Source organism: Heptranchias perlo, chromosome 25, assembly GCF_035084215.1.
Source record: "Heptranchias perlo isolate sHepPer1 chromosome 25, sHepPer1.hap1, whole genome shotgun sequence".
Lineage (NCBI taxonomy): Eukaryota > Metazoa > Chordata > Chondrichthyes > Hexanchiformes > Hexanchidae > Heptranchias > Heptranchias perlo.
Genome location: NC_090349.1, coordinates 42,174,475 through 42,198,943, shown reverse-complemented (window position 1 = coordinate 42,198,943; position 24,469 = coordinate 42,174,475). Strand labels below are relative to the sequence as shown.

The following is a 24,469-nucleotide window of genomic DNA, read 5'->3' as shown; positions in this document are numbered from 1 at the left end:
ATCCTGTCTGAGAAACAAGTCTGCTATAGATAGGAGGTCCATTTTTGTGGTGGTGGGGGTGAAAGATGTACTTAAACTCTTGATTTAAGGGTGTCATTTGGGTGCATGGAAGACTTTATCATGAAAAGATCTTGGTAATTTAGTGTCTGTGACCAATTTAACATTTTTGCCTGGTGTGCAGTGAATTTTTTGTACGTGTATCTCTGGAAAAGGAAATATAGAAAATAGGAGCAAGAGTAGGCCATTCGGGCCTGCTCCGCCATTCAAAATGATAATGGCTGATCGTCTAACTCAGTACCCTGTTCCCGCTTTTTCCCTTGATCCCTTTAGCATTAAGAATTATATCTATCTCCTTCTTGAATACATCTAATGACTTGGCCTCCACTGCCTTCTGTGGTAGAGAATTCCACAGGTTTGCCACCCTCTGAGTGAAGAAATTTCTCCTCATCTCGGTTCTAAATGGCATTCCCCGTATCCTGAGACTGTGACCCCTGGTTCTGGACTCCCCAGCCATTGGGAACATCCTCCCTGCATCTAGACTCTGTAGTCCTGTTAGAATTTTATGTTTCCATGAGATTACCTCTCATTCTTCTGAACTCTAGTGAATATAGGCCTAGTCGACCCAATCTCTCCTCATACGTCAGTCCCGCCATCCCAGGCATCAGTCTGGTAAAATGTTTGTCAGGGTCACACAGCGCTCATTCCTAGACTTAAACTTTGTTCAAAACCATCTGTGATGCAGTCCCAATGATGGTGAAAAGACACCCCAATGTGTTGTGCTGCAGACTAATAAGATACTATGAAAGTAGATATAGATTTGTAAATTTAAACTGGGACTTTTGCCAGTGGCTTTGTGGATAAAGGGTGTCGTATTAAGCCATGCAGATCAGAGGGCCCCCACCAGATCGACAGACTGTGCTGTTAGACTTAGCTGGCCAGTAGTGGTGCTGCTATAATTTAACTCTGAGCCCTGGATTACAGAAGGGAGAAATCAGCGGAGACTCCTGCTGCTGATTACTATTCAGTGACCTTTGTGGAATTGGAAAATTTTCCCCTCTGCTCTCCCTTCTCTCCTTTTTTCCCCCCCCACCTCTACCTCCCCTCTCCTTCTCTATAACTCCCTGTCATGAGTACACCCTACAAGATTAGGCTCTGCTTTAATGCTCATGGTCAGATGGCCCACTGCCATTCACTATCTAGGCTCACATGCGAAGCACAACCATTCAGTTAAGATACTGGAGGACAGCTGGCACCTGTCGAACAAGCACGTGAGGAGAGATGGGGTGTGGAATGCAGCAACAAAATAAATGCCTCCCTAAGAGGAATGAAGAGTGAGGAGCCGAGAATATTTTAAACAGCAGCCTTGTTGATTTTGCAACTGCTTTACTAGTATTTAAAGTAATTCCCTCTGAAATATGCTGTACACTGCCACACACGGTGTTGACTGTGGAAGTAGCTGAAATGGCTAGACATTATTCATGATATTAGTGTTGTACTAGTTAGAAAAAACCTTTTTAGATCCCTGGACAATCCTGATTTTTAAAAGGTCTTTTAGGAACAATTTGTGATTACTAATGGATGCTGATGCCTTAAAGATGTAACTGCAGTGTGAAGAAATGCTTTGCAGAGGTGGTTCAGCCCTGTTACAAATATTAAATTTTAATTCCATCAGTAAGGTTGTGGCACTGCATTTACTGAAGGTTTTAATTCTCAACACGGAGCACTTTGAGCACACTCGGTCACCTGTGTGATTGCCATCTGTCCCTTCAGCAAAGGGAGATGGTATCAGTTGCCAGCAATGAGAATTAGTTCAGGGAATGCTTCCAACATGGCGACTGATATTTGTGATTATGATAGAGTAAAAATTCTTTCTTTCCAGGTGGAGGACTTGAAATGGGAAGTTGAACAGAAGGAAAGAGACCTACAAGCTTTGAGGCAGCAATTGGCACTGACTGAGCAGCGAAGTCAGAAGGAGTTGGAAGGACTACAAGAAGCACTACAGGTGGGAGATGTTACCAAGAACAGCCATGTTTAGGTATCTCCATTGCTAAACTTTGCACAATTTTGTTACATGAAAGCTTACCCCAAAATGTTACCTGCTGAATGGCAATTTAGTGCTAGTGGACTTCGCCCATCACCCTGTTGGTTACAAGTCCTGTTGCATAGAAAGTTCAAAATATGCAGCAGGAATTTAATGTAAATAATATTCAACTTATAACTGAATAGTCACAATTACTGGGTTATGCATTCAGGTAACTCACTAAATGCCTGCGCTGTGCTACAGTACTGCACTGGAGTAGGAATAATGTGTACGTTTTTTAATGTGGAATCTCTGCATACCCTGGTACTATATTGGTTAACATGCTGTGGGACGATATGAAATGTCACTGACCGTGAGCCTGAGAGTGCTAGGGTATAGCGTCACACACTCTGTGCTTCATGTGGTGAGTTCCAGATCTCAGCCAGGATGTGAAGGGGTATTTTTCCCAGAGGCGTGGAGTGGGGAAGTGGGATGACAATATAGTCTGGGCTTTTATTCACCTTCTTTCTGGTATCCAATTCAGGAACATTATTGGTGTACCCACTTGCCTTTTTTTGTTTTTACATGCATGTTGCTTTCTGAAGGGAAAGATCCTAAGGGTTTTTTTGGGGACTGTTTCAATCAAGTTTCAAATGGACATGGCCCTCAACTAAACTGCCCTCACAATTGGCACAACAATCTGCATATATTTCTGTTGGCTTCATTTTTCTTAAACTGTTTACCATTGTGCTAACGTTAATAAACATTTTTCATCAGAATTTAGAAGTTTCCAGCATGTTTTTAGTAGATGGTGTTTGAAATCAGTACTGTAGCTTAAAATGTAGCTGATTCTTCTTTACTCTGTATTTTGCAGGGTATTAAGACTAACCTGGAGGAACTGCAGGGGGAGCTCACTGTAACTCGTAAGGACAAGTTCATGCTCCAAACTAAGGTGACAGAACTAAGAAACAGCATGAAGATGTTACTGCAGCAAAACCAGCAACTTAAGATGAACCTCAAACAGACAAAAACACGCAAGGTGAGTGGATAACTCCAGGACAGAATAGAATGGTTTCCATAATAGTGTATTAATGCCCTGAAGTATTTGGTCTAGGCAAAGAAGAACTTCCCCAGATGTCTCTGGCTAAATGTGACTCAGTTGGTCATAGCATTGATCCCTAGTGTGGCTGAAATGAGTTTCAGAAAAGGAACATGAAATATTGAACAAGATCGTGCCCTGTTTGATGTTTCATATTGCCTGTTCCAATATATCGCTTTACATTTATCTATATTTGCCATTCCTTAGCCTATCTACTTTATTAGTCCAGATCTCTTTTGAACTAACTCCTTTGTACTTGTTACTTGGATGCATAGCTTAGTACCATCAGAACATGTTGTATTAGATGTTTCTTTCTCCAGATAATGTTTAAATAATATCAATGTCAGGAAATCTAAATGGATATAATCGTAGTAATTCTTAATTTCAATCCTGTCTGCATGAACAAAGGCAAAAACTTCCTGGAGAATTCCGCAGAACTTTTCTGAAATGCACCATTTTGTACCAGCTTCATTTTTTTGTAAAGTTGATAGAGCCAAGTTAAGTTTTGGTTCATTTTTAACTAGTTGTAACTCGTACAGCATGATATAAACTCCTGTCTGCTACTAAATGTTGCAACACTGTTGAATTTTTGACATTCATTATGCAACTAAACAGATTTTAAATTTTTAATTCCACTGTTCAACATTCTAGTTTACTTGAACTATTGTGTCGGATTGAAGCATTGCTGCATTTATGGGGAAGCTAGATAAACACACGAGGGAGAAAGGGATAGAAGGATATGCTGATAGGGTTAGATGAAATAAGGTGGGAGGAGGCTTATGTGGAGAATAAACAATTCCTGTGCTGTAATACTATGTAATACTGTAATTTAAATAAACTTTATTTTTGAACAGAGAATAGAGTTGAAAGGAGATGCTGTTTCATCAAATCCTGTGACTCCGGTAAAGATCCCAGATTGCCCTGTACCTGCCTCCCTTCTTGAGGAACTACTCAGGCCACCAATGGCTGTGAGTAAAGAGCCTCTTAATAACCTCCACAGTTGTTTGAAGCAGCTCAGGTAAGTTCCTTGCAAAATGTTTGGTTTGGTTTTTGTTGTAAGTTTTCATATGTGCACAGAACAGAGAAACTTTATTGCTAACCATCTTGGGATAACCGTGGTGTTGATTTGAAATGATCCAGATAAGATGGTGTCTGGTTTGTAGAATAACCTGAGCCAGCTGGCCCTCTGTTTTCTAAAGACTTCAGCTTACTGGCTAACATTTTGCTGTACTGTACAATATTGTGAGATGAGAATCAGACAGTATAGAAGGTCAATGCAAATGGAGCTCCAGACTGGAGTGCATCAAACTGGATTACATTTCTGAAAGAATTGACCTCAAAGGGAGATCTGATCTTGATCTACAGCATCTAATCTGATTACAAATAAAAACCCTTCACAATATGGCATTTGCAGCAGTTACATGATAGTTGGACCAAAGCTGCTGCTTGTGGCACTTCTGGATCCCGGCAACAGTAGTAGGTGTCACTCAGCCGACAGAAATTGGATTGAGGCTTGAAATGAAGCACAGGTGATGTTTCAAACAATGCGAGACAGTTCAGCCGTTCATGTCAGATTATACCTCGGCCATTTTAATATAGGGGATACCATTCTAGTCCCAATGCATCTAGAGAATGAAGAATCTATTGTAATTGGACTCTAAGCAGCTCTAAATGTCCAAAATATCACAGCAATGTGCTATTCTTACACCCTCTGCAATGGGGGGAAAAAAACTCATTTTTGATACCATCAGAATTATTGGCCATGCTATTGCATCATTGGTGCCTGGAGAAAACTAATGTTGCTTTTATATTGGCATAATTTATTTTGGATTTTGGAAGTCTGGCACCTGTGAGCTGCCTCCTGCGTTTACACCACAAAACTAGCAACAGTCTTGTAGACATAGGAACAGGAGGAGGCCATTTAGCCCCTCGAGCCTGTTTCGCCATTCAGTGAGATCATGGCTGATCTGTGACCTAACTCCATATACCCACCGTAGCCCCATTTCCCTTAATACCTTTGTTTAACAAAAAAAATACCAATCTCCAATTTAAAATTAACAATTGAGCTAGCATCAACTGCTGTTTGCGGAAGAGAGTTCCAAACTTCTACCACCCTTTGCGTGTAGAAGTGTTTCCTAACTTCACTCCTGAAAATCCTGGCTCTAACTTTTAGGCTATGTCCCCTCGTCCTAGACTCCCCAACCAGTGGAAATAGTTTCTCTCTATCTACCCTATCAGTTCCCCTTAATATCTTGAAAACTTTGATCAAATCACCCCTTAATCTTGTAAATTCCAGGGAATACAACCCTATTTTGTGTAATCTCTCCTCGTAATTTACCCCTTGGAGTCCAGGTGTCATTCTAGTAAATCTCCGCTGCACTCCCTTCAGGGCCAATATATCCTTCCTAAGGTGCAGTGACCCAATTATCTGTGGGTTTACAAGCTCGCTGCTGGGATAAGAGAACTGGATTTAGTGGTATAAATGCCAGCAGCTGGCTCACGGACAACGGTATCCCGAAAACTGAATTAAAATGATGCCAATGTTAAAAACCGCGTGTTTTTCCATCCATAGCCTGGATCTTGTTAAAATATTCAGCTCTATGACTAGCTGCTTATAAAGTAGTATTAATGTATGGTGCAGTATTTTGAGCTTTGTCGTCATAGTTTGATGTTTGGACGCTTGCCGAGATTTTTTCACTCCCACCAGTTTCCTATTCCCTCTAGTCTTGAAATTAGGCTGTGGGATACGGTTAACTTATTAAAACCCAGTTTAAAAAAAAAGTCTTCCCAGCTGAGAACCTTAAAGTTATTTCGGTGTTGACACCAGTTACACAAGATTTGTGCACCAGGAGCTGGCTGGTGAATTGCAGTATTAATTTTTGTGACCAAATTCTAAAATCTTCTTCGCTAATTATTATTCAGTAATCAAAGTTGAAAGACACTTGCATAACATAGTTATGGGTTTAAATAATATTTTGTAAGAAACAGAAGTACAGAATGCCTAATTTGACTGTTTAAAGAAAAACCTACAGTTAAAGAAACCTTAAGCCGAGGATAGGTCCAGCGTAGGAATGGAAGCCATTGCTGGAGATGCTCTGTCTACGATTGAATAGGTATGGGTGGGATTAAGCCAGAGCAGTCCCACTGAGCTGGACAACAGAGGAGTCGGTGGAGAATTGAGTAGTCAACTGTGTCAAAGGTTGCAAAGAGCCTAAAAGGGATGAAGAGGGATAGTGCACCGCAATCACAGAGGATGGCATTTGTGACTTTGATTAGGGTTGTTTCAGTACTGTGGCAGGGGCGGAAACCTGATTGAAGAGATTCAAACATGGAGTTGTAGGAAAGATGGGCACGGATTTGGGAGGCGACAACGCATTCAAGGATTTTGGGGAGGATAGGGAGGTTAGAGTTGGGGCGGTAGTTTTCAAGGATAGAGTGGTCGAGAGTTTTTTTTTGAGAAAAAAATACAGATCAGGAAAGATCCCGCCGGAAAGCAACCAAACACTGCAACTTGAATCGATCATATTGCTTAATTAGCTTTTTTCAAAGTGGCTCCAGTCTTGGATTTCTGATCCAGCTGAATTTGCATCTGCATAATTAACATTTATTATCTAAGTGCAAAAGTTAATTGATTCATACTAACATCATTAAGCTTACCTACAAAATTAATAATTTAATGTTACAAATCCTGAGAATGATTGGGAAATAGAGATTTAATTTTTGCAAAGTTTTACACAGGTTAAAATGTGAATTAAGAATTCTGAACTACAGGTAGCATTTGGGACAAGTGCTTTCCTGTCGCAGAGTGGGACTGATGTTTTTGCTAGGGCCAGAAGGGAATGTTTATAAGGCATGTTGATGCTGGGTTTGGCCCTTGTTGCCAGTGTCAGTTAGATGGTCTGATAGCCAGGTCTGAACCTTGGTGAATCTCTTCAAGTGACTGATAATTGGAGACTTGACGGTTGGTAAAACCAGTTTGCTGCAGTGCTGCATCAAGGAGAGCTTTAGAAAAAACTATAAATCCACCATGGGAAGTAATGGGGAAGGAAAAATCACTTTTATAATCATCTAAATAATATGTGAGAAAAGGTTTCAGGTTGGAGGAGGGAGAAATAAAATGAAGTACTTGCACTTTATACAAATACTGCAAATCCATTGTGGGAGATTGGGCAAAATAACTGAGACTGAGGTTTTGGGAAGGAAAGACAAAGTCATGTCCTTTCGCCTTAAGCAAGTTCTGTGAAGTAATGGTATTAAGAATATGGTATCTGAGGGTCCTGTATTGTTCAGTATTAGCACGGTGTGTCATATTTCACCTTGTGATATTGCTTCAGTAAAGTTTGTTTTATTATGGCGATGGGGAAGTCACTGTCACACTACATGGCAGCAGGACTGTACAGTTCCTGGATTATCTGTGGGCAATAACATGGGACATCTATTTTTATATATATATATTATATATATGTTTTTTTTTAAAACAATCTTTTTTTCTTCTCCCATCCAAAGGCAAGAGATGGACAGTTTACAGCGACAGATGGAGGAGCACACGGTAACTGTACACCAGTCTATGTCGTCATGGACACAAATCGAAGGACAGTTGCTGGAACTTACTGCTGATGGCTCCATCCCAGCAACAGCAGAGCAGTGCAGCAACAGTACAGAAACTGACCTCAACAACAGTGCAAATACTAACCATGCGAATAGGAACTGTCAGTAGGGAACAATTTCTGCACCTCCACAAATATAAAAGCCCTCAGCGGCGCTGATGAGTAGGAATGTTTTCCAAACCTCCTTGTGCTTTATTTACATTCTGCTTTTTTTGGCAGCCTAGCAGCAAAGTGGTTAAGGTGCCTCCTTCACACTACTGGTTATGGATTTAAGTATCACCGTTAGTTGCTTAAATCCACCTGCCACAGGTGATTTTTGTTAGGCTGCTGGGTCCATACAAAGAGAGGGGGGGGGGGGAAAGAAGAAAAGGAGATGGGGTGGGGAGGGGTTAACTTTATTTTTCTTGAGGAGGTTAGTCCATTGGCCATTAAGTGGGGTGGACTATTTTGGAGAAATTCATCACTATCTATTTGGGGCTCCCTACCCTTAGTGAGGGGGAGCGGGGGAAATAAACACGAGGTGAGTTGCCTTCGTTCAGGAAGAGCTTAAAAGGATAAGAAAAATATTGATTCTAATTTATTAAAATGACATTTTACTTTAAAAAATAAAAACTGATTGTAAGTTTTGTTTTACAGTTCTGAAAGTTCTCGATTTAAGTTGAAGTTGGAGTTTGAGACGGGCAGCATTATGTTGGTACTGGATAAGTCAAAGTTTAATCTGAGGATAATAGTGTGTTTTGTACACTTTCATCTTAACGTTAAGAAAACTATTACTTCCTCTTGGAAGAAAGCATAGTTAAAAACATACATTGCACCTTTTGATCTCCAAGTTTGTGGAGCTACAGGCAAACCCTAAGAATACAAACTGGCAGCCTAACCTCAGCAGCAAATGCTGAAGATGCTCTTTTGAAATGTGTATTACATTTTGCTCTTGTATTCGCACTAATATATGGTGTCATCTAAATGTTGCATTTTTGTGTTGCTTTACAACACTGGTAGGGGAGTGGTTCACACAGCAAGTTTAGCAACTCTGGGTTTGAATCCAACCAAGACCAGTGAATAAAGGTTTTAACCCAGCTATTAGTAGGTATGGGTCCATGGCACAAAATGGCCCCTAGTTGGGCTCAAAAAGGCCACATGGACGGCAGGTGTGAAAAATGGAAATGTTACATAGGTGCCCAAGGAGGTGCTCTTCTCAGGTTGGGACTAATAAGAAGCATTGTTGGGTCAGTGTAAAGGGAGCTTTAAACTGTACCCGCCTGTCACCTGGGAGTACTGGTTGCTGACACTTGGTGCCTACAATGGAAGAGTAGTTCATTTCCCAGCACTAAGCATCCTCACCTTGACAAGCATAAAGAAAAGTTATTTGTGTGGATCTTGGGTTACTGATATGTTTTTTAACAAAAAATTATGAATATACTTAACAGAAAATCCCACTGCCATTTACTCAAGATGTTCTGTCATGAAGAGAAAGTGTATTTATATCACTGTCAAGTAAGTTGAAAAGCAAATTCCTTTTTCAGCAGCGACAGAGGTTGTGCCTAAGTAATGCATAAGACTAACTAGAACTGTTTTGACTATATTCGACATTTGTGCACTGTGTCAATTATTGTTTCTATCTCAGTAACTGCTGTTGTCCTGAGATGGTGGAATAGTTTGCTCAGTAACTACTCACTGTTCAGTTTAATTTGACTTCTGCATTCTGTTTATTTTTTGTTTTTGGTTGGTTTGGTCTGTGCCCTCTGGACTTACTTAGCAACAGACTATCTTGTACAGTGTGGAAGTTCTGTAAGCATGTTAAGGGACTTAAATTTGTGCATAATATTGCTGGAGAGCATTGTGCAATAAACTATTTTTGGTAATGGTTTTTCATGTATGTTTTACTTTTTACATTTTTCTTTTAGGTAAAGGTATATCTTATTTACAGTATGCATGGACGATACCAATTAAACATGCTCAGTCATCTGCATAACCTATTTTATAGTTCATATTTTACTTTATATATAAAATGATGGGAGCTAAAGAGTACAGAATTTGCTTAAGAGCAAGTGTTTTATAACTTGCAAATAGGAGTTACTGAAGTCTCCTCAATTCCATGACCGAGTATCCACTATCTAACAAAATGCCCTTACATGGTCAAGCGATACACAGAAAATAATGATTATAGGAGAGTAATTGATTATAAGGAAATGATTGTGAAGGGTTATAATGTCAAACAGCAAGGATGGAGCTCCAACTGTTAAGAACCGTTGCCTAAATCCTTGAGCGTAAAAATCACTTTGTTTTAAATTTTATATGATGGCTTTAATTTTTTTTTTCAGTCATTGTGCCAGCACTGAATATCCAGTGCTCTGTGGCCTTGGTGTATCATGGTGTTTCAATGCAGGATTGTTTAACATTATGGTGACATTATTGAAGCTGATCACTCTGTAGCAATATTATAGCACAACAGCCCAGAAAATGACCGGTTATCACAACCATATAAAGCATGTGGTTTAAACACATTATTTCTTGTGTTTTGTTTTTAAAGCATTAAAACTATTAATGGATCATCTAGGACTAGGAGAAAGTCTTTTTAAAAAATGTTATCCTTGCAACTTTTTTTTGAATAAAGTTCAAGCCAACCATATGTTGGTGTTCAAGTAACTCCACAGATTAATCCTCAGCCCCTGTGCAATTCACAGAATCCTTCTCTTTCCAAGCTTTTGAAAATAAAACTACTAGTCATAACTATTACCATAATTGCTTTCTTTTGTTCAATAAAATGAATAAAACGGCCTGTAATTTTTTTTAAAACCTGCAGCTTCTGCTTATGTTTGTGTTTCAGAATCCAAATGCTTATTGATTGATATTCTGTCATGCTGTCCCAGAATAGCACTGCACAAAGTGCAGATAGGTGTTGCATCTTCACTGAAGAAATTAAGTGTATACTGCTGTTTGCAGGGTATTTCTTTATAAAGTATATATGCTGGGGGATGCGATGGGTTAGACATTTGTCTTATTTTATTGACCCAAATTCAAATGCAGCCCAGACTGATGGGATAATGGGCTCGACTGTCTGCTACCTATACGGGTCCTTTGTGAAAAGAATTTGTGAAGACTCAATCCAGTTCCTAGTGGGCAAGGGATTACAGGGCAAACCTGCCCCAAGTTGATATTAAATTGGCATCATATTTGGAGATCACAAAAAAAATACCCCACTGGTGCAATAAGGGTGCTGATCTGCAGTGGGGCAGAATAGAAGGAGCTTTTACTCAGCATCCAATCTCAATCATATATACTCTACATATAAATAACAGTTTTAGCATTCCTTGCATTTATGTAAAATTTGATAGCTACTTACATAATTATAAATGTTTTGAAAAATTTCCCAGATTTATTTATGCAGCATTTGTTTGAAGTTCTGAACGACTTGTTTAAAATAAAAGCCCTTTTGTGAACCTACATCTTTATAGCTGCAGATGAGATATTGATTGGGGCCATAATCTGGGCAAATGAAAGCAACTATTAATTCCTAGAGATGCAAATTTACTTTCAAACTGTCTTTCTGAAAGGACCTTTGGGGAGAAAGTAAAGCTTTATCTTAATCCTAGTCTGGGATAATGTTTCCTACATCACAACAGTGACCACATTTCAAAAAGTACTTAATTGGCTGTAAAGCACTTTAGGATGTCCTGAGCTCATGAAAGGTGCTATATAAATGAAAATTTGTTTTTTTCTTAGTCTCAATTAATTTTAACATAAACAAAATGTTTTGCACTTTGTTAAAATTTACACAGACATGATTTGTAATCACATTTTCTTTGTGCAATTGTAACTCTTCTAAACTCTTTCCCTTATATAATTTTGTATTCTTTGGTGTCAAATTGTATTTGCTCTTAATGATCTTTTGCACACTTGTTTACATTGGTGTGTGCTTTGTAAATCCTATCTCACTTTGTCCATTGTATATGCAGGGAGTAGAGTGTTAAGGAAGGATGCCAAGTTGGCTTTCTCTTATGTGCACCCCTCCCAACACGCGCACTTTACATCATTGGGAGGGCAGTCCAAAATTTATTTTTAGAAGGTTCTCTCGACAAACTATACAAGATAAGCTTCTATTTCCAATGCTGTTTTTGCTCTAGAAGCCAGAGTTTCACCAAATATGTTTGAACAGCACAACCGAGAAAGCTACCTGTTTTTTGTACCTGTCTCTAATGATCTGAAAGGGAGGTGCAAGTAATTAGCTTTGTCCTTTAGGCAAGCCAACGGTACATCCATTTAGGATTGCAAAGCTGACCCTATACATAAACTACATATCAAAATGTTCTGCTAAGTTTATTATCTTGTCATATAATGTTAGACCAAAATACAAAACTACTACAGTATTACACAAAAATTCTTCAACTGTCTTTTATAGAGCGGTATGGGAAGTTTATGGTTATTTAAGGTAACTCATCTCCCAAGACTGCCCACGTGTCCTATAAGATGATGTTTTGGGGCACAATGACATTATTTCACTGACTTTATGGGTCAGGATGATTTTCTTTTTCAAAGTTTTAGTTTTAAAGCTTTTCTTGACAAAACTGCTTTGGGCAAACTGCTTCTGCCTATGTTTTGCAATGAGAATGCGTTTTCTGCAGAATACAGGTTGTTCCTGCTTTTTTTTTTCCCCAAGAATTGCTATTTTTAACTAAGGCTGTATTTATTTATACTACAACTGTAGCACAGTGATAAGCTGTTTCATTGCACACTAGCACTCGAGTTACAATGTAAATCCAGAGTCAGGGCCGAGCCTGACTTTGAAGTGAATTGAGTTTCGCTCCAAAGTGAAGTTAGGCTCTGACTCCAGATTTATACTACAAATTCTTGGCTTAGGTGCAAAATGAAACTACTTTGCACCAATACTAACGCTCCTGTGAAGTGCCTTGGGACGTTTTACTATATTAAAGGCGCTATATAACTGCAAGTTGTTGTAGTGCACCCTAAATTCTCTACCAGAGGTTAAGGCCCACCTCTGCAGGATCTGGATTATGTTCTAACAAACTGCTGTATTCAGGAGAAATTAAGTCACATTGAGAATATTCAATGATCATTAAAGACACAGTATTTGGGGAAACTGTTCTTGGATTGGGATTATGCATGGATCAGTTTATTTTGTCTGGACTTGAGTGTATGTTTGCATATATATTGTGCCATGATTAAAGAATGTTTTCACATGATATATTGTCTCTCCTTTTTTAAGTGTTACGGAGTTTTATCCCGCCATGCAAAACCCTAATATGGAATTCTAGTAGTTTTCAAACTTTTCTGTGTGGACGAGCCCTGTAACAATTGCCACACTGCTGGGATCATGTGTCCTAACTTCCAAACGACCATGTCAGCTACCCAAAGGAAAACAGTACTATCGCTGCAGAAGATATTTTTTTTATTGGTACACAGCAACAGAAGTACTCTAGTAAGTCAATAAAAAGAGAATTCAGAAAATTAATTCGTAGCCTATCCAAGGAATGAACGAATCCCCTTCAGTTCATTGATTTTATCATAGCTTCAGAAGGCAGCAGAGTAACACTATGCTAGAATTTAGGCCATAACTGCCAAACAAACTTATTAACTAGTAAAAGAACATGCAAATAATAGCAGTAACTACATGTTTGTAATGGTTAAGCTGAGTTAGATCCTTGTGCTAAACTATGATGCAAGTATTTTTCTTACATAAGGGTTCTTTTCCCACCATCTTGAGAAGCATTCTGGCCTATTTCTCTTAGAACCCTGATTTAGTTTTGATTTGCAAACAACAACTTGCATTTATATAGTGCCTTTAACATAGTAAAACATCCCAAGGCGCTTCACAGGAGTGATTGTCAAACAAAACTTGACACCGAGCCATATGAGATAATAGGACAGGTGACCAAAAGCTTGGTCAAAGAGGTAGGTTTTAAGGAGCTTCTTAAGCTGATAAATCCATTAAAAGAAAGATCAGAGAATTTAAATAACATGTTAAACTCAAAATGAGCTGCCAATCAAAAACATATTTTAAGAAATCACATGTTTGTATTTAAATTGAATAACTTGACTCATCCCTTGGGTACCTGCCTGATGACAACCACTGATTTGGCAATAGTTGTATCAACATGAGCTCGCATGTTCTTTTGAGAGTGCCTTTATGTACAGGAATCAAATTAAAGAACCCAGTAGCAAGCTAAATCTTGGTAGTTAGTTGAGAGATACCCATTGTCCATCAGTTTGATGTAATTTTAGGGTATTTTAATAAACTCTTGCAACAATCTCATTGTACTTGCAGTAAGTGGACCTACAACCGCTACTAACCACCTGTAGAATTGTCACTGCTTTTCCTTCTTTGTTTATATTCCATGGAAATAATTGCATCACCTAATGGGGAAATATCACTGAGATACTTTTATTTTAATTTTTGTTCTCTTCCAATTTTCTTTGACTTTACTGAAGGTATTAACTTATGCTAGGGTACAGTACTGGAAGTAGTTGTTGCTCTCCTGTACCTAGCTGAGGTGACCATTATCAACCTGGCCAGTGAATGTCAGTGAGCTCTTCAACTGCAAAAGCCATAGTAGTTAGCCTCAGCATCCACCTTCAAAGTCCCAATAGGGCTTGCTGAAAGTCAATCCAAAGAATGACCATGGCTGATTTAACCTATTGCTCTATCCCAGGGATACTGATGCTAATTGTGTTGCCCCCATTGCTGATAGTTCAATTCTATTGATGAGCAAAATGTAGATAGCAAAGCAACTTCAAAGGTATGCAGTTGATACCGATAAGGTAGGAGCTAATGACATACTGTTCCGTAGGTACAACAGGTTATGCATATCATAGCATCAAGTAAAGCTGTTGAGGGGAAAGCTCTTTGGAGAACAAGTTGAAGAAATACTGGAATTTATTAAGTACTGTTAAAACTTAAAAGAGATCCCAGAAATAAACCTCAAGGGACAGCTAAAGCAAGTACGTTTTCTTTTAGGTTAAGTGGGTATAGGGATGGAACAAATTCCTTGCCATTAGCCTGGTTTATCAGTCATTGCTTGTTCCAGCTCTACTTTTGCCATAGCGTATGGGAAATTTGGAATCCTTTGGAAATTGTCAAATTTAGGGATGAGAGCCCAAGTTCAGAGAATCACCTCTGGGTCAATTGATTTTTTTTTTAAACCAGGCAACTGCCTGAAAATAGTACAGAATCTGAACAAGTTACATTGCATCAGGAAAGAAAAAAACTCTTAGTCTCAGAACACTAATAATTGCACAGAAAGTTGGAGCATCAGTCAACTGCACTAAAGAGCAATCGGATGCAAATCTGATTTTTCTGCATATAACTCTTGATCTCAGCTACATACTTGTACGGATGCCTAGTGCTTCCCTCTACTTGTAGAGGAAACATTGAGTTTGGTATTTAAAAGGCTTATTAGCCTCCAAAAAAAAAAAGTTATTTTAGAATTATTTGTGGTAATCTGCATGGAGTTATTCGGTGAGCTCAAGATTCTTCTGCAATTAGTTCCCTCGATGATTGACATCACTCCTTCCTCAATTAAACTCTGGGCTCTGGCTCTTTAGTTTCGGTCCGCGACAGGGGGCGCTGTGGGGCAAGCGCATTTGGCTCCACAGCGCCACCCGCGGTGGGGAGGAGTAGCCGCAGGCAACTGGCCCAGTTGAGGGGCGGGGTCGGTGAATGGGTTTGCCCAATTCCCGGATGTGTGTTTTTTTTTCCCCTCTCTCTCTCTCTCTCTGCGCAGGCAGTGTGTTGGCCACGCCTGGCCGGGAGGGGTCCTTTCTGTCCGACAGTTTGAACGGGTCGCGGTTGTTGGGAGACGTGTCGTTACAGCAGTGCCGTCGAGCGCGGAATGTTCGTCAGGTCGGTGATTTTTTTTTAAAGTTAGATTAAAAGAACAGCTTACGGTTCTGTACAGTCGGGGAGTGGAGACTCGTGCCCCCCCCTTCACTGGGCACGGTGTACCAGCGGGACCCGTGTTGTCGATTCGGCCGCGCCTCCTTTTGCCCGATTGGGAGCCTCTGCCAGTTACAGTCCGCCGAGGCAGCAGTGCGCGTGCGCGGACTCTCATGTCAATAATACAGACTGGTCCTAACGTGTTTTTCTTTCTTCTCTATTTGGGGGGGAAGGTTTATCACTGGTTTTTGTGCTTCAAAGGGTAGCAAAGCCGAGTTCTTTTTCCCTTTCATCACTGCTTGTACATTGATCAGTGCTTCTATTTTCCCCTCCCCTCCCCTCCCCTCCCACACCCAATAAGCTAAAGAAATGGGATTCACCTATTGTTTGATTCAAGAAACTGGTGTTTTATTTGTTGTGGGTGGGGAGTCACAACGTGCCTACAAACAATGAGATTAGGAACAAAAAAGAAAAGAATAGACATTGTATCATTCAAGGAAAGAAAGTAGATGTTAATGGATCTAAACAAGAATTTCAGTAATGGGCTGAGTTCTAAATCCGAAAATAGGATTGTGTGTTTTTTCTGTCAGTTTAAACCATGACAGGTTGCTGTACAATGAGGTGATTATGTGATTAAACAAAGCTAGTGTGGGATTGATGTGTAAAACACTTTTCCAAAGGTTCAAATATTTTTAATGTAAAAAGAAAAGGCTGACTTGTAACGTGTTTTGCTCTTAATCCATTTGATGTTTTTGTTGTCCTTCTAGGTTGCAGATCTGGGTTCCCATAGATACTGATGTTATAGTCCTAGTGTTCAATTACTAGAATGTTTTCGGTATGGTGTACATGAAAGGTAGTGTCTCGTGTATCAAATGTAGGAAGTATTCTGGAAATGTGATTTTAATAGAAATATTAGGAACTGAGTATTAAATATTTATCAGCGTTGTTACTGATGAGGCAGTTTATACGAAGTATGTGCATTCAATAGAGCTTTTGCCAAGATCACATTCTGGCTCTGTGACATTACTTATGCTTTATTTGTATTGTGCAAACCCTGTAGTCTTTAACAAGCCAAAACACTTCTGTTTATATGCTGAAATGATTGGATTAGGGAAATCAAAATTACTTGTTAATTTCTTGAAATATCAGTTAGTTTACACCTGCCGCAAAAGCTGAATTTATAATCCAGAAATAGGCCCACGGCTTTCCATATTCTAACTACCTAATCATTATATCTGTTCATCCATGCAAGCAGATAATCTGGTTCGATAGGGATTGAGGATGTACTGAAAACACAAAAAAAACATGAACATGCTGGTTAAAATGTTAGGTATAATTAGTACATATGTTGTAATTTTTAAAGGACCTCCAAGGACAACTTACTGACATCAAATACAATGCCTGTTAAAGGTCATGGCAGCCTGTCAAATGTGCTTTCTCCATCCATTGTTTATTTGTTAGTTCAATGCCACTACTTAGCACTATCCCAGAGGATGTGTTATTTTTTTAAATGAGCCAATCTGGTTGCAAAGTGGCAGAGGACTTTAGTTTATTTTGACACTTGATTGGTATTCCACAAAACTCTACAGTTAACATTTTTAAAAAGCAGCAAATGAAACAAAAAAAAACTGACCAGCATGCTGCTTAAAAGAAAAACAGGAGATTGTTTGATGACTGAGATCTTTACATTAAACCAGGGAAAGAAGCATTAAAGAAATTGAAGACATTAGAGAAATAACCAGCATGTGCGAAAGATGTAAAGAAAAGAAAGACTTGTCTTTCACGATGTTCCAAAACTCTTTACAGCCAATGAATGAATGAAGGGAGGCAACCCAAGGAAGCTATTACCTAATTTTCCTCCTCATTAAACCAAATTCTTTGTTTCTTTTAAAATTTTCCTCTCCAATTTTCTCTCTTCCATTCCCCTCCTTTGCTGTAGGCATTGGCTCTCTCACTGGGTTACAGTTAATTGGCTGCAGTTGCCCTCTGATATCTTGCCCAAGTGACCATTATTCACAAATGAATGCCGTCAGGCTATCTAACTAGATGTCACAAAAAACCCAGTCCTGTCCTTATCCGATGTCAACGCATGTTTATTTTCAGTAGGGATAACTAGCAATCGTGAGCAGGAACCTTAGCACATTTTCCTCTTGCTAACCCAGTGACGCTGAAGTTTACTTGTCTTATCTCAATTTTAAAATAAAATTGCTGGACTATAACTTGGTGTTGTAAAATTGTTTACAATTGTCAACCCCAGTCCATCACCGGCATCTCCACATCATATCTCAACCAAGGAAGTGGTAGGGGTGAGGGAGACCAGTTGACGCACTTCACTTATTTATCCAGAACAAAAGGCCTTCGTTACCCCCCTTATGTCATCTAGCTGACTCTTGAATGAGTCTAAGGTTTGACCAGCTCAACCTTACCCAGAGTACCATTCGAATTCTTTGTATGAAGAAATTCTTCCTGACAGTTGTCCTAAACTTTCCTTTCCCCGATTCTAACCCATTTCCTCTTGTTCTAGTGTCCTGGCATAACCTGATCTTTACCATTCAATATCTTGTGTACTTCTATAAGGTGCTTTCCCCGTTCGCTCCTTTCAAGGCTAAAGAGCCCAGTTTCTCCAGTCTTTCCTCATATTCAATCTTTTGATACTAGATATCAGCCTCATTGTTTTTCTCTGCACAGCCTCTCTGCCTTGAATGTTTCCCTTATGTCAAGGTGTAATGTGACCCAGGCACTGTACAGTTTCACCATGACATCTTCTGACTTATACTCAACTGGCCTAGCAGTATAATTAAGAATTTTATTTGCTTTATTTATTGCTGTTCCACTTTGATTTGACATCTTAAGTAATGAATTTATTTTGTTTTTGCTGTGAACTGTTTCTACCCCATCGATTGTATACTTGTGACATTCATTTTTCCTGCCAATTCCCATGCATGAATTTCATCTGTCACTGATTTACCCAATTGTGGATTTTAATCAGACTCCTGAGCAGCTTTGTCTGTCTCAACAGCCCTCCCAATTTAGTATTATCTGCAAACTTGACCAGTTTGCTCAGCTAACTCAGTACAGACTGGGAATTGAATCTTGTACCTTGCTAGTCTATATTGGATAAACTCTCTGATCCACCTGAGAGCATAACAGTCTGCTTCAACCCCAATCTCCAAAGAGCAGCTTCTTTCATGAAGTAGTGTGATTTTTTTTTTTCATTTCCTTCACCAGCCACCCTTATGATATCTTTGAGTCTGCCAATTATGCTAAATTATGGACAGTTTTATGATTGGGGACTTGTACACACTAGAAACTGGGTTGAAATTCGGGTGAAGCACATAAAGAACCTTTATGGCCATCAGAGAGTCTGAGCTGGATTCAAGATCCCGGACGAGGAGGATTGTGTGCTTAATCTACTTTATCATCTCGTCCCTTCTTTGATCAATGTTTGGTTTCCAGGAAGGAAAGATGCATATTGGGTATTGCTGAATGCATTCTAGAAATGCCCATCCTCCCAGGACAGATCTCCTCGATCCACTTCTACACAGAGGGCAAGCTTTTGAAATGAATGATCATCTTGGGTAATAGCTTCTGTCGCCAAGCAGAAAGTTCTATCCTTCTCGTACATTTCAAGAGTAGGCAACTTGCTCCCAGGGTTTCATCAATGCCACTCTTCTGACAGCAGTGAGTTGCACAACAGCTACCAGGCGACAACTTTCAAATTGGCTCCTGCTCCCAAATTATAGACGAATTATGGGCACAGTGATGAGAAAAGGTGGGTGCAGACCCATTGCACCCGGTGTGTGCCTGGAGGGGACGCAGCTATTTAAGTAAGATATTAATGGAAGCCAAATGACATCGCTCGGGCCTGTGACCAGATTTCCTCTACTTCTGCTGGTCGCAGGTCAGGAGTAAGCTGCTCTGTTAAAAACCTGGTATTACTGATTCCGGCACTGGCGTTCAGTTGCTAGCTCAGTTAAAGGGACAAGCCACTATTTGGAAATAAGTTTTGCTCCTTGGTGATTTTGCATTGGAATTTAGGAGCTTCAATCCTTGCTGCTGAAGGCTGCAAGTCACTGAATTATAGAGGGAGGCCTTGTGCAGTTCCTCCCACCCTCTTCCGTCCCTGCAGACCCCTTTACTTTCCTTTCCTTTCCCTCCCCTCATTCCTTTGTACACTATTTGGTCTATTTGGAGGAATAGGAGAATGAGGCTGAGGCTATGTGGCAGTGCAGACATCACAGGTTGGGAGAGTATCAACTTTGCTGTCCCTTCCCCATCCAAGAAGAATATATAGACTACAAAGCAGTTATGAGGACCTCTGTTGCAACAGCACATATGCTGACCTTGTTTCCCAAAGAAAGTAGTGCAGGAACTTTGTGACCTGCTGTGTGACAACCTGCAAAAAGGCAATGTAAAAGCACTGCACTAGACAGAGGCAGTTAAGATCACAGTGGATTTAAATTTGTATGCTACGGGGATGTTCTATGGGGTTGTTAGGGATCTCCGCAGCATCAGTCAGTCAGTCTGCTTTTCATTGGGCCAAAGACCCCAAGGCAGGTGAAGATTATAAACAGCAAGCCCCCTTGAGAGCTGCTGGAGACATGTGCTACAAATACTTGTTTCCTACCACTGACCAACAGTTCTTCCACCCCCAAACGTCCCACCTTCAAATAAAGGAGCCAAACATTTCTCACAGCATCGTTCGTCTGAGCAACACCTGTTCACGCTGCTTCTCTACAATCAAAATGCTCAGCTGATCCAATTAATTGATTCCCAACAGTGCTTAATTTAAACCAATTAGTGTGTGTGTGTTTATGCGTGTGTATATGCTTGTCTACTGTTTGTCACCATGGTGCTTCCCTTTTCCCTTTTTCCAAAGTAGTGTTTACGGTGTGCAACTACCTATCCTAGTGCTTTTCTGAGTGAACTCCCACTGACAGGAGACTGGGAGAAGGGGTGCAACTGTGTCTCTGGGACAAACAAGTTCCTGGATAAAAAAGTTGGCACTTGATCTCTTCAAGCATGAGCGCCTGGTGATCCCACTAAAGGCTGTGAGCCCTCTCCTGCTGTGGAGATGGTCTAGCCCAGCCTTCCTTCTGGCTCCTGGGCCGCCACAGAGGGGTCGGGATTGGCAAAGCAGTAGCGTGGAAATGCTGCCATCTGGGGAGAAAGTAGCACCTGGAGTTGAGAGTGTTCAGTTCCAGATCACAAGCCCGTGTGAGAAGCAGGCCAGTGAAGAGAGACTTGTGGATCAATCAGATGAGGTCTTGCTAGCTTGGCAGCTTGTATCAGTGGTGTATTTTTGTGCTGGGGAAGGAGTGTTGCGGAAGGAACGTAGTGAAGCCAGGAGGGTTTGTAGACCAGAGCTAAAGAACCAAGATTGTGCAGGCATGCACAATGGAGATCCAGCATCTATTCCTTTGTGGAGAGCATACCCAGTTGGCGGCCTACCTTGCCTCCTTTGGTGAGGCCTTGGAACTTCTTCCTGCACTGTAGCTAGATGTGGCGCACGGTGCTGTCTGAATTAACATGCTTGGCTGCTTCCTGCCATGCGTTCCTTAGTGACCTTACTTCCCATCCTCTGCGATGCTGCCGGTAAGTGCCTGATGTTGTCATTATTGAAGCTATGTGCTCTACGTCCCTCTGGGGTTGCTGTTGCTATCCCAGCAGCAGGATGACAATCTCAGGTGAAGGTACATAAGGGCAAGAAAAAGCAGGAAAGACTTGCAAGGCAAATAATCAAGCTTCATGCATCCAGCACTGGAATTAAACAATTTTAAACATTGCAGATACAGCTGAAATAACATCCTAATTGCTAGCAAATCCAAATAAGTCACAAGAGTCTCCAAACAATTCCTGTCTCGGTTGTGTCTTGGGGCATCTAATGAACCTGCCCCTTTAAGGCCCCCGAGGTGGCTAGATTTCTTCTCCCTTGCGAGAGTGCCAAAAAGTGCTAGCACATGTGCCCAGTGCATACTCAAACCATACAAGTGCACCTTAATAGGAAATTGGAGTTTATGGTCAACCTCTGGGCGAGCTCACCTCCAGTGCGTTCCACCCACACAGCACTGGGAGAGCACCCATAGAAGTGAATCTACCCATACAGGTGTCAGCATTGGCTCAGTGGCAGCAAACTCGCCTTTGAGTCAGATGATCGTGGGTTCATGAGACTTGAGCACTAATCCAGGCTATCGCTTCAGTAGAATACTGAGGGAGTGCTGCACCTTTGGAGGTGCCATTTTTCGGATGAGACGTTAAACCGAGGTCCCGTCTGCTCTCTCAGGTGGACGCAAAAGATCCCCTGGTACTATTTGAAGAAGAGCGGGGAAGTTCTACCCTGGTCAATATTTATCCCTCAACCAAACACCACCAAAAAAAACACATTATCTGGTCATGTATCTCATTGATGTTAGAGGGACCTTGCTGTGCACAAATCGCCTTCCATGTTTCCCTACATTACAACATGACTACATTTCAAAAGCACTTAATTAGCTGTAAAGCGTTTTGGGACACCCTGAGGTCATGAAGGCACTATATAGATGCAAGTCCTTTCCTTTATAACTGCTGCTTTAAAAAATGAAGCCAATTTGTTATCAACATTTCTTGGTTAAAAGGGCAGGGTTTGATGCTTGCGCAACTTTTGGAGGTTGATGAGCTGAACCCTTCAGAGGCTGAATGCTTTGAGGGTGACGTAATGTACTGTTACAGCATTAGATATAGTTGAAAAGTTGGAATCGTAATGTCAGAATACTGGCAGTATTTCTGATAAAAGTGCAAAATCAAATGCTTTTCCAAAATATTTTTTTTGTTGCAAAGCTGGCTAACTTAGTAAGGATGGAAATATTGTACAAATAAAATCATTTATATTTGGGAGTTTTAAATTTTTTCCCGTTTTCTTCCCAAAGGCACTGACTGTTGCTGGCAGCCTTCCAGTAGCTATTCCTCATCTGTGACCTTAGGTACATAAGAACATAAGAAATAGGAGCAGGAGTAGGCCAATCGGCCCCTCGAGCCTGCTCCGCCATTCAATAAGATCATGGCTGATCTGATCCTAACCTCAAATCTAAATTCCTGTCCAATTTCCTGCCCGCTCCCCGTAACCCCTAATTCCCTTTACTTCTAGAGTGTTGGCAAGCTATTTGACTACGGAGGACACCAAAGCTGAGTCCAATCCTATCTTTGCCACACACACACACACACACACACACACACACACACACTCTCTCTCTCTCTAATAGTAGCAGCCATTGGATAACAATCAGAAACGGGAGTGCTCGCTGATTTCTCCCCAGTCCCGAAACACCGAGGCCAACTGTAGCATCCTAATTACTGCCTCCGTTACTAACTCTGCACAGAGCAGGAATCGAATCTGGTTTCTGTGTGACTTAGTACCATAGCATGCACCAAGTTATCAAGGGAGAATGGCCTTCCAACCCACTTGAGACTAACATTCAGTAGTGGCATCAAATTTCAAAATGGAACTGATCCAAAAGTGTAAGACAAACCCCTTTTTCTTTTTAAATGTGCATAATATGAGAGATGCTGGAAAGGGAATTAAAACTTTAATCCAATCTCAGGTTTCAGATTAATAAGGGACAGATACACAACCCTATCCATCTGTTATTTTTCCTCCTGGCATTCTTTCCTGAAAAATGTCTAGCATTGTGTTGAGCTGAGTTAACTCCATAAGGAAGCTATGTGTACAGCATGAGGGCAGACACTTGAAGCAGAAGGTTGAATATTTTAGGAAAATTGTCTTGTCTGATGTATACATGCAGACAACAAAACTGTACATTTTAGAAAATAAAGGGGCACAAAGAACTTGTACAGTTTTATTTTATGGAGGATGGTGAGTTCTCTATTTTAATCCAGTAGTCCATGAAGACATGTATTGCACTAACTTGCATAGTTAAAAGGAGGAGCTGATTTTTTTAAAGAAAGCACACATAAAAATACTAGATGTCACAGAGGATTGCAGGCATTATTCCGGTCTCCGGGTTCAGCTGACAGACTGCTCAAACTTTGCTGTTGCAGCTTGCTTTGTCATCTGAACCCCTCATTTGGATTGCTGCCCTGTAACCAACTGCTAGTCCACCCAATCTCAACAACAACTTGCATTTATATAGCACCTTTCCTGTAATAAAACATCCCAAGGCGCTTCACAGAAGCGTGATCAAACAAAATTTGACACTGAACCTCATACGGCAATATTAGGACAGGTGACCGATAGCTTGGTTAAAGAGGTAGGCTTTAAGGAGCATCTTAAAGGAGGAGAGAGAGGGTTAGTGAGGGAATTCCAGAGCTTAGAGTCCAGGCAGCTGAAGGCACGGCCGCCAATGGTAGAGCGATGAAAATCAAGGATGTGCGAGGCCAGAATTGCAGAGATCTCGGAGGGTTGTAGGGCTGGAGGAGGTTACAGAGATAAGGAGGAGTGGCCACGGAGGGATTTGAAAACAAGCTGTGTAGTTACAATAAGCAAGAGCATTATAATCAGAATTAAAATGACTCTTCTCTCAGTTAGCAAAAGTATTCTTTTTAAGCTGTAGGCAAATTATATTCAGTCCTGTTGATATGTCACAAATTACTCTCACTGATGTTTAATTGTGATAAGTAACTTTGGATTCAGTGATAATGTGCTTGGTTGATAAATGAAATGAATTCTGTGTTTGTCACTGTCTCAAGAAAAAGCTGTGTTCCTGTTCATGGAAATAAATAGGATAAGTGAATTTGCGCAGCCTTATCCATGATATCCGACAGTAAAACTGCACAAGCCAATCTGCCAATGCTTCTGTGTAAGATGGCATGATGCAATAAATATGCAAAGAAGATTGGCTTCGCTCTGATTGATTGCG

At 40.5% G+C, this 24,469-nt stretch overlaps 2 protein-coding genes across 4 annotated transcripts in view; both read left to right on the top strand.

The window, feature by feature from the left end:
- Nucleotides 1-8,086, top strand: part of golga3 (golgin A3) — a 71,786-nt gene extending 63,700 nt beyond the window's left edge. For all 3 annotated transcript variants that reach the window (XM_068006139.1, XM_068006138.1, XM_068006137.1), the window contains 4 exons: nt 1,880-2,002; nt 2,895-3,059; nt 3,974-4,137; nt 7,626-8,086. In XM_068006139.1, the coding sequence (XP_067862240.1) occupies nt 1,880-2,002; nt 2,895-3,059; nt 3,974-4,137; nt 7,626-7,836 (663 nt within the window). In that variant the 3' untranslated portion in view covers nt 7,837-8,086. The remainder of the gene's footprint in view (nt 1-1,879; nt 2,003-2,894; nt 3,060-3,973; nt 4,138-7,625) is intronic.
- A 7,393-nt stretch (nt 8,087-15,479) lies between these two features.
- ankle2 (ankyrin repeat and LEM domain containing 2) overlaps nt 15,480-24,469 on the top strand; it is a 39,423-nt gene continuing 30,433 nt past the window's right edge. Inside the window, exon 1 of the mRNA XM_068006140.1 lies at nt 15,480-15,584. The gene's annotated coding sequence lies outside the window, so the exon portion shown is untranslated. The remainder of the gene's footprint in view (nt 15,585-24,469) is intronic.